At 36.7% G+C, this 10,941-nt stretch overlaps 1 protein-coding gene across 1 annotated transcript in view; it reads left to right on the top strand.

Annotated features, from left to right (window-relative positions):
- Nucleotides 1-1,358: 1,358 nt before the first annotated feature.
- LOC107754844 (lysophosphatidylcholine acyltransferase 1-like) overlaps nt 1,359-10,941 on the top strand; it is a 33,678-nt gene continuing 24,095 nt past the window's right edge. Inside the window, exons 1-2 of the mRNA XM_016571453.1 lie at nt 1,359-1,514; nt 1,624-1,744. Coding sequence (XP_016426939.1) covers nt 1,625-1,744 — 120 coding nt within the window. The 5' untranslated portion in view covers nt 1,359-1,514; nt 1,624. The remainder of the gene's footprint in view (nt 1,515-1,623; nt 1,745-10,941) is intronic.

Here is a 10,941-nt window from a genome sequence, read left to right on the forward strand (position 1 = left end):
GAATTCTTGGTCAAAAGCTGAATTGAGTGGACATTTTATTTATTGATTTATTTATTTTTATTGTGAGTGCAATGTTTTCAGTACTTTGACTGTTGCTCTGGAAAGGTTTTCTTAAAGTTATGATGAAAGTCAAACATTCTTCCAGAAACATTAATAGAATGCTTATTTGGTATTTTTCAAAGTTATTTGGTCTATAATATAAAAGCGTTAGCACAAAAACTATATCATTCAAGGAACCTTTTTTTATGTGAAATGTTTTAATTGGATGTTTGTCTAACATTTAAAAAATGTTACTACTTGTTTCAGAATGATCAGAGAACATTCAAAAGTAACATGTTTGCAAAATGACCAAATTAAACTAAGAACATTTAGAAATAATGTTTTTTAATATATTAATGGGAACGCTAGAAAAATGTTCATAGAGCATACCTTTTTTTTTTTTTAGGTATGTACTTATTAAAAATAGAAATTTAGAGTGATTTGCTAATGAATAATGCACACCTAATTAGATATTGGTTTGTTATTGCAAGCAAGTTTTAAGGAATATTTAGCTGATGAAATGTCAGAGTCAGAGAAGAGCATACAATTATGTAGAAAAATATGTATTGGATTTTTTCCTCCATAACAAGAAATAATTAAATAAATAAATAACACCCTGACAGTTCCTGGTTTTTCATGACTTCGTGCTGTTCTTCGTTTGTACAGAAGGGGTCAATGCTGCACTGCTGAGGGTTCAGGCGTCTTGCCGATACTTTAACCTAAAGCCTTTTATACTTCTGTCTTTTCTTATTGTGAATCTATAAAGGCGGTTGTAACATGAACCAACATTTCATATTTCAATTTTCATATACAATTTTTGAAAGGGAGTACCATGAATGCAAACTGGTTTGAACATGTGCATATGAAAGGAAAACTGTGCTTAAGCTTTAAATTATATAGGCTATCTAGGCAGAGCTAAATAATCGGATTCTTACTTAAAGTCTTTATGTGAGTAGTGTTCCCTAGCACTGAACACAGGAATGTGTTGCCATTCACAATACTCGTCAGCTGTGGCCTGCTGTGGAAAGTTGTTATGTTTACAAGATTCCAGCGGTTTAAGCACGTGCTCTGCGCACATTAACAGGCATGTAAGGGATTCACCAGGCAACAGAGCCGGAAATAAACAGCTTTCTGACACGGTTGTCAAAAACACCAACAGTTCTCAGTTGTTTTTACATGTTTGTCTAAGCTGTTTTGTCAGTCAACAACAGACTAAATATACAACAAACAATGGTATGAATTAGCCTAAATAAACAAATAAATCCTTAAATGAATCAAATTAATTCCATAGCATTACAAAAAACAGGTGCTCAGGTTATAATACACCTCCGATGTGATGTCAGAACCTGCGTTGATCACGCATGCGCACAACGAAAACGCGCAAGATGCTGATCGCTCGGTAATTTACAGAAGCGGAGAGCGTCAAAAGCGAAGCCAAACACCGCTAGCTCAAACCCGACTAGAAGGCAGCGCATGTAAGACCAGGGAATCTGAAAAGTTCTTTAGTGTGTAAGAGGAGCACCGCGTGGACGCCTTTACTGGAGACGTTTGCTTCTTTTTAAAGATATATGTTTCCTCTTTCAGTATGAGGTTCCCTAACAGAAAACTACACACGGCGGTGGATGGAGAAGACGCGGGCGTTTCTGCACACTTCAGAAATCCTTTAGTGCACGAGTTGAGATTTACTCCTCTGCAGAAACTCAAGGTAAAGTAACTTCGCCGCTGTGTTTAGTTTTTTCCCCCCTCTTTGCAGAAGACAAGGAAAAGTGAAACATTAGCAGAAGTTATTGTTATTGTTTCACTTTACAGCACGGTGTATATTAGAGTCACGTCGTGCGTCATCTGCCAAAAATATGCAGAAAATCTTATTGTCTGTTTTTAAATCAGCAGGTTCACATCTTTGAGCAGGTGTAGACGGTTTGATTTTAATAGTAGTAGTAGTAGTAGTTGTTGTTTTACCTGCATGGCGTCCTAGGATAGCCTACACCTGCATGTTTCTTTGTTTTACATTTTTGAAATATAGGCTATATCAATTGTTAGAATCAAACGCACCGGCTCATGTTTTATGGGGTGTGACGCCAATTGAAAAGCAGCCGAGGGCCCTTTGTTTAAAATACTGATGTACAGACTCATTTTGTCATTATTTTAAAGACTGTTCAAATGCATTTTAAGTGTTGTTGTTATGGTATAAAGGCTAAGTCGTAACTGGAAATGTATATGACAACCACTGGCTAGTAAGTTTGGGTCTGTAACAAGATTAGAAATTAACAAGGGATCAGGGAGGCATTTCCTGGGAACTAAAATGAAATATGAAAATAAAATAAAATAAACATCTTTTATAATCTAAATGTCATGCAGAGCAGTCTAAGATTAGCTGTGGTGTTTTTTTCTTCTCTTTATGTGACTTTGACTAAATAGTGCAAAACCTTTTTTCATTGGTATTCTGATGTCATTTACATGATAAGCATTATTTCCTGGCACTTTATTGCACTGTTACATGGTCCTGGAAAACCTGGAGATGTCAGGCAATTATAAAAGTGTGATTTCCAGTCTGGGAAAACTCATGGAAATGATTACAATCTTAAAAGGGCATGGAAAAACAATTTCTTCAGCTAGAAATGACTTGTATTCAATAATTTATTTATTATTATAATTTGTATCTAGTCATCACAAATGATCTCAAATGAAGATTTGGAAATTTAATAGAAATTTGGAACCCTGAATTGCAGATCAGTGATAAAATCAGTTTGTATTTGATGCACAGTAGCATTCTGGCATAGAGGAACTGGAGAATTTCTCCTAAAGCAACTGTGTTAGAAACTGTATGGCTCAACTGAAGCATGATTATGGGATGTGTATCCATCCAGTTCCATGAGTGATTAGTGAAGGGGTTGTTGATGTTTTGTGTTTTTAGTAAGTCGTTTTAAACTTTTGAGATCATTCAGATCCATTCAGATCAATATTTATCAAGGTTTATAGGAAACTTGCAATATATGTGGGCTGCAACATTTCACCACTTTCCTCATGTAGAGACTTCACAGAAAACCTGAAATGCCACTCCTTTTTCTTCAAATGTCACTCACAGGAGATATATAAGCAAACTGAGTTTCCAAGTCATGCACTCCCTGTTTAACTGTCATCTCAATCTTCTCAGCCTTTCCTGCTGTTTGTGGGAAATGGAAAGCAAAGACATCAGTTGCTAACAGGCAGGAAATCCACAAGAGCCACTGATCTGATAATAGTTTATCCTCGCATTTCAGCAGGTAGAGAAACCCTTCTAGAGGACAGTATGGTCACTTTTCATTAATCGGACAAGGTCAGATAATTGTTTAGGAAATAGGCAAGTGTCTATTGTTTTTTTTAAAGAATTAGCCATTCGCCTACTGCTATTTTCTAATGTAGATTTCTTAAACAACAGCAGTTTGAAAGGTCTAAGATAGGCTGTGATGATTCACCTGATTTCCATATGTATCAGATTCCAAGATAAATGGCCCTTTGTGGCATTATGCAAGATCTTTTTAATATACTCAGGCCTGCGGGTTACATTCTAAACAACACTATGAAGAAGCACAACGTTCTCTATTTACAGCAGTTGAACCTAGGGCTGCACGATTAATCAAATGCGATTGTCATGCGCATTTTGATAATAATGCCGGTTCTGTAATCAGCAGGAAATCATCATCACGTGCTTTCAGATGGAGCAGAAATTCGTAAAAAATAAAATGTTTTGAACTGTTTTCACTTATAAAGGGTGCTTGATCTGTGCAGATTTCTCTCCTGATTCAGACAAAATGACCCTATTTGAACCTATTTGCTGAGTTGGAAATCTTAAGAAGTAGGTGATTCCTTTTCTATGCCAGCTCTTGTAAATAGGAGGGCAATTCTTAAAGGAATAGTTTACACAAAGAAAAAAAATCTTAAAATTTACTAGCCCTCAGGTAGGGCTGCACGATAAATCGCATGCGATATTTAACGCGCATCTTGTCTATCTTTGGAAAAAGCAATATTATGTACAGAGGACTCGTATTTTAACTTGAAGCAATGGTTTGAAGTTAAAAACATATTGATAGATTTGTTTCTTACAAACACACAACTTTCTCTTCACAAGATGTTAACTGATGGACTGGAGTGGTGTGGATTATAGTGATGTTTTTATCAGCTGTTTGGACTCTCATTCTGACGGCACCCATTCACTGCAGAGGATCCATTGCTGAACAAGCCATGCTAAATTTCTCCAAATCTGTTCAGATGAAGAAACAAACGCATTTAAATTTTGATTACCTTGAGGGTGAGTAAAACTTAAGCAAATTTTCATTTTGGGTGAACTATTCTTTAAGACTTCCATTCTAGAGATCTCTTGCCACTAAAATGTCAATAGCCTTGCTCACAGTCGAGTGGCAAGCTGGCAAGATCAATGAAGACCAATGGAGAGATCATGAGTAGGCTTGGAAATTCCTGCCTCAAAACCAAACATTTGCATGAAAGCTTCATCACGGAAAACCACTCTTGCTTACTCGGGTTTCTGTTGTTCTTCATGACACGTACTTCATGTACGTGTCACAACAAGAGTCCCTTTATTGTTTTTGACTGTTATGTAACATCTTTGAGAAACTATGGCAAAGCAAGCAGAATTCCTCAAATTCTCTGTACTGTAACTGCTCTCTAGGCCATGAGCAGTAACATGAGCGCAGTCTCATCACGCTGTCTGGAGGCACTGTAAGTCTTAGCGTGTTCCCTGTGGGCATAGAGCTTATGTTGTTAGAGATCACAATTGATGGTGATCCAAAGGGAATGTGGAGTGAGCAACAGCTGGAGGATCTCCTCAGCCATACAAGGCTGTGAAGTGCTCTCAGCGAGAATTGCTCTTAGCTGATGCTCACTAGTAGATTTACAAGAGTCATTTGCCTTGTAAACATGCATGATTGAGATGACTGTGACATGGCAAACTGTGTATCTTCTAGATGGCCAAGACTGATCCAACAGTTTCCTGGGGCCCGTTCTTCGTACGTCGCTTATTACATCCGAGATGAAATGTCACATCCAAGATGATATCATCGCGCTAATCAGGATCTGGCTAATTCGGTTCTTCAAACACACCTGTTGTTGATGATTAGTATGGCTGGATTGAGTTATCTGAGATGATTGTGCGTTCATGGGTTGGTTTAAAAGGGACTATGTATCGATACTCGAAACCACGATCAGCAATGCAGCGATTGGCTGGCGGCAAGACAGCAACGTAATGACATCATATAATTAAAAAAGACACCTGACGAAAAACTTGACAAAATTTTGGACTTTTATAAGGAAACAGCCAAGCGAACAAAACTACATAAATGTTATAATAGATAAATGAAATGTGCACTCTTTTTATTTTATTTGAATTTTTTACATGATTCCCAATTATTTATATTCACGATTTCTAATATTTGTACAGGCTTTACATTTTTATTTCAAGGTAGTAATTAGAAATTCATTTAATTTTATATTTGAACAGATTTGTTACGTGACAGCATTAATTAAAGTTTCTTAAGGGTCAAGATCATGTTATCTGCATCTCCTGCGCTCAATCAAGCCACTTCCATAATAGCTGTCAGCACTCAAATTAATGCACGACTCTACATTATCTGTATAGCATGTAAGACTATTACAATTATGAAGTAATTATTTTATAACGAATAAATCTCTCTGAGTAAAGCTGGCTGTGTCTATAGTATAACATACTACACAACATTATTATATTATCTTTAAATTAATTTTTAAATGATTATTATTTTAAATTATTGTCCCTGGATTAGTAGGGTACTCTTGTAATAAAGTAGCGGTGGTAGAGGACAGATTTTAAGTATCAATTCTGCTTAAAAAGATGCAATCTAATCCTGTTTACATGAAATAAGCCTGCTCCCGAGCAGGTTTAAGCTTACGGACCTGTTGCTATGACAGCAACTCCGGGATGAGCTTCGAAGAACCAAATGATCCAAGATCATGCCAAATCGTCAACAATCAAATCCAGCTAACTGAGTTAGCGACGTACGAAGAACGGGCCCCAGCTGTCTTCTCTCTGCACACTCTTTGATTGGTTTACTCTATACAAAGCAGATTTGGGTTCTGGCTTCATTAAATGATCATCTGGCATTCATTGAGCTTTGTTTTGAAAGATCCACAATGCTCAGGCCCTAAATCTTGTCTTCAACATAAATTTTCATATTATCTACGGTAGTCTGACATGTTGGTTGATCAGGTTAAGTATTCTGTACCTTGCAAAGTCTCACAACTGTTCATTTGGCTGTGCTTCTATCAAAATTCATTTGTTCTCAGCATTCATTACACCAGAATGAAGATACATTTAGTTTTATGTCAGATTCTGATCTATATTTAGACTACAGTGTGTGCATTTCTCTGATGTGAATTAATAATGGTTCTTTGTCATTTTGTTTTTAATAAAATGATGTAAGATATCAGTAAGATATTTTAAAGAAATGAATCCTGTAAGGACACATTAAATTGATCAGTTGGTCATGAAAAATTGGTCACTAAAGTGACAGTAAAGACATTTAAGGTGTTACAAAATATTTCTATTTCAAATTTGTGCTATTCTTTTAAACTTTATATTCATTAAAGAACTCTGAAAAAATGTATCACCGTTTACACAAAAATATAAAGCAGCACAACTGTTTTCAAAATTGATAATACTAATAAACTAAATACTAATATTCATTGAGCAGCAAATCAGCATATTAGAATAATTTCTGAAGGATCATGTGACACTGAAGACTGGAGAAATGATGCTGAAAATTCAGCTTTGCATCAAAGCATTATTTTGAGGTTATTTTAAATTATAATAACATAGCCCAGTCTTTAGCTTTCGAATATTTTTAAAAAATAGGTATGAGAGTTTTTTTCCCTCCCTTTTTGGTCCCCCCTACCTATTTTTGGAATCAGCACCCCAAAATTTGTAAGAATCAAATATTAGATTTCATTCAGCTAATATGATGCAGGGTGGTGTAATATTTTACAATAATATAGTTTTTTTTTTTACTATATTAATTATGATCATATAGGCTACATTAAATTCAAATTTCATCAAAAAGAGATCAAATTTAGAGAATAAACTGTAATTTCCTAAATTTCAAGGTCACTGCTTAGTCCTATATGAAGTTATCCTAACAGAAGTAGAAGGGCAGTTTTTAAGCATATTTCATAAATTATTGTATTCTGAAGCATAGTATAAAAACTTGAATGAGATATTTGATAAAGAACCCTGATCAAAATTAGAGAACACTTACAGATACCTCCAAGTTATTGGTGTTAATCTGGCATCTGGTGCTAATTTCCTTAAAGGGTTAGTTCACCCAAAAATGAAAATGATGTAATTAATTACTCACCCTCGTGTTGTTCCAAACCCGTAAGACCTTCGTTCATCTTCGGAACACAATTTAAGATATTTTTGATGAAATATGAGGGCTCTCTGACCCTCCCATAGACGAAGCTACGAGAATACTTTTTTTGCACAAAGTGACGCAGTAGAGACGAAAATGTGGAATAAAGTCGTTATTTTTGGTTTCTTTGCACAAAAAAGTCTGAAAAACCCTATTTAACTGGTAGCATTCCTCCAGTTTTCACTGAGATACGGAAACCCTGCGACAGGAAGTTGTCCAGATGAAGGCCAAAGGGATGACCCTTTCACAACTGCAAGAGAAGTTGGTCATTCCAAATCTGTGATTTCTCGAATATTGCAGCTTTACAATGACACTAATTCATTCAAGTCCCCCAAAAAGGCTGGTCGTCCACCTTAGACAAATGCACAAGAAGACAGAATAATGCAGAGACTCTCGATGAGGAATCGGTTCAACACTGCAGCTGGAATTGCTTGCCAGTTCAGTGCTGAACAGGGTAAGGATCTGTCTCAGCATATTTAAGAGATATCGGACTGAAAGTGCACTCTGCAGTGACCAGACCTCTCACCAGCAGAAAAAATCTAAAGGCTCACCTTTGCTGAGGAGCATGTTGTGTGAACAAAGTTCACTTTAGTAATGAAAGCAAGTTTAATTCATTTGGGTCTAATGGCAAACATTATGTTCGGCGTCAAACTGAGGAAAGACTGAACCACAAGTGCGTAAAGAAATCAGTGAAAGGTGGAGAAGGAAGTGTCATGCTTTGGGTGATGCTTTGTGCAGCAGGAGTTGGGCCTCTTATACAGATACTTGACAGAGTGAATGCAAATGTTTATCAGAACGTCCTTCAGCAACATGCAGTTCCTTCCCCACAAGCATCTCCCAATCAACCTGCAATTTTCATGCAGGACAATGCCCCCTGCCAGATAGCAAAACGGGTAAAGCATTTCCTTGAAGCTAAGAACACTGAAATAATGAAATGGCAAGCCCAGAGTCCTGATCTAAACCAGACTGAAAATCTCTAGAAAATTCTTGGCAACAAAGTTATGGCTAAGTAAGAAACACACTACAGTCACCGAACTGTGGAAGAGACTAGAAGAAGAGTGGACCAAGATCACACCTGCACAATCTGAGAAACTAGTGATGTCCTGTGGCCGCATATGTGCTGAAGTCATTCAAAGCAAGGGCCTCTACACTTCCTATTAATTTCTGCCAGCTGTAACCCTCCAAAATTTTAGTTGTAATCTTCTTTCGTGATACAGTGGTTACTGTTCTCTAATTTTGATCACAGTTTTTTCCACAAAACAAAGGTTTTTGTTGAAATGCCTTGGTTTTTTTGCAACATGTAGTATACCTAGAACTAGGGCTGTACAATTAATCAAATTTCTAATCGCGATTACAATTATGGATGCCACAATTACGTAATCGTTCAAAGTCCACTTATGTTATTCTGCACGCTTAAGATGTTTTTTTCTTTCTACATGTTATCTTAAGGGTTTTTCCATTGTTTTAGTTGTAGTATAACATCATAATACCATTCATATTTTTACTTTTTTTATAATTTAAAGAAGAAACCAATCCGATGTATATTTGACATTTGAGGCTTAATACTATAGAAAAGCACTAAAGGTTTTTCAGTTAGAGTGTTTTCAGCTTGTTTATTGTCATATAAAAATACGGCATGCAGTTGCATCAAACAATGGTATAAACATCATTCAATGTAAATTGTGATAATCGTAATTAATAATCGCAATTACAATTTCAAGGGAATAATCGACAATTATGATTTTTGTCATAATCGTGCAGCCCTACCTAGAGCTAATATCCCTTCAAATTTTAAACGAAGATTAACAATATTTCAGAAAAAATCAAGTATTACTAAATTGTTCTCTAAATTTGATCTCCACTGTAAATGCAGCCTTGGCTATTACTACAGTAATGAAATTTACATCATGTGCACTGTACGCATACCCTAACATACGCATTAAAAAAACAAACGATACTTAAGCTTTTAAGGGTAGTCTCAGGGCAGTAAGAAACCTCTCCGAACACCATGGAAAAGCCATATCAACCTTGAGGTCAGACTCTTGCGTGAGCTTCGTTGTGACTCTAAGTAGCTCTTAACCCCACTCAAAGAGACCAGCACCATCCTCCTGCTCTTTTACAGCACTACTAAAAGATTCAGCTGCAGTTTGGCTACAGAAGCTCCTTCTTAACCCGCACATCCCCCTCATCCTCCCTCAGGCTGAAGCAGATGGAGACTAGGCATGAGGGGGAGGCTGTTAATGGGACCCCATAGGCTAGGATCAAGGCTGTGCCTCTCACTCTCGGGACATTATACAGTGTATTGGGGTGGGGAAGGTAAAGACCAGGTTATAATTCTTGTTCTCAGCAAATAATTTTTGCTTCTTTGTTCAAAAAGCATGAGGGGTGTTTTTTTTTTTTTTTTTTAAATCTCGTTGGGAATAAGTGCTTTTGTTTGTAGTCTTTCACTCATAATACATTTTACACTAGCGCTACCCCTCCTTCTAGCTCTCTCTCGCTCCCTCCCTTTCCCAAGAGAGCCATCGCCTCTAGATCAGTTTAATCTTTCTGTCAGGGCGGACCGCAGGTGTTGACAGTGGCTGTAGATAAATAAATAAACACTAAACAGGCCACACATCTCCACCCACAGTTCATCTCCTCCTAATGGAGCCGTCGGGTGAGCCCATCCACATTTAATCACCGCACTCAGAGAGACGCTCTGCTCCAGCTCTGATCTCACGACGACAGCCTTAACCAGTGGTTTTACAGCGAACAGCCAGTAAATTTAACAAGACATGTGTCAATCCAGTCAAACGAGTCATTTGTGAATGAGAAACTTGGAGGACTAACCTTATTCTAGGCTCAACAATATAGCATTGGATAAGAAACTTGTGTTATGATTCGCAGTCGATTTTTCTTGGAAATTGGAAGCACATACTCTTAGGCAGATTAAATATTCATTAACCATTCTGGGCTTTAATGTGAGCTCATTCCATTCTTTTGCTTTGTCGTTGGTTCTTGTGACAAACTATCCGCAAATCTCCATTAGCCTTTTGCTGGGATCAACAAAGTTGAACCCTTATATTGTTGTTGCTGTAAGCGTTAACAAAATTGGTTTTTACATATCCAGACTGCTAATTTAGCCCTCTAATTAATTATGTATTATGTGTTCTCAGATCTAGAGGTTGGTTGAAGCCTTGCACCAATGGTCTGTAAGAAGAATTTAAGATCTTATTTATTTAGCATTTTTATTTTTAAAGTAAAGCAAACAACATAAGAAAAATACTCTTATTCCCAGAATCAGAAAACAGATTTCCAGAAAAAGTTTAGCCTTCTTGTTTGGGATCTGAAAGGCCTCAAGGGCAAGGGCAAAAATTGTTTGTGATATCAGTTTGAAACTGATTTTTCTTATTTTTAAACAAGTTAAATTGGATAACATAATGAAACCTTTTAATAGAGAACATGTTTCATTTTATGTCTTTGTGAC

Source organism: Sinocyclocheilus rhinocerous, unplaced genomic scaffold, assembly GCF_001515625.1.
Source record: "Sinocyclocheilus rhinocerous isolate Xijiao unplaced genomic scaffold, SAMN03320098_v1.1 scaffold21, whole genome shotgun sequence".
Classification (NCBI taxonomy): domain Eukaryota; kingdom Metazoa; phylum Chordata; class Actinopteri; order Cypriniformes; family Cyprinidae; genus Sinocyclocheilus; species Sinocyclocheilus rhinocerous.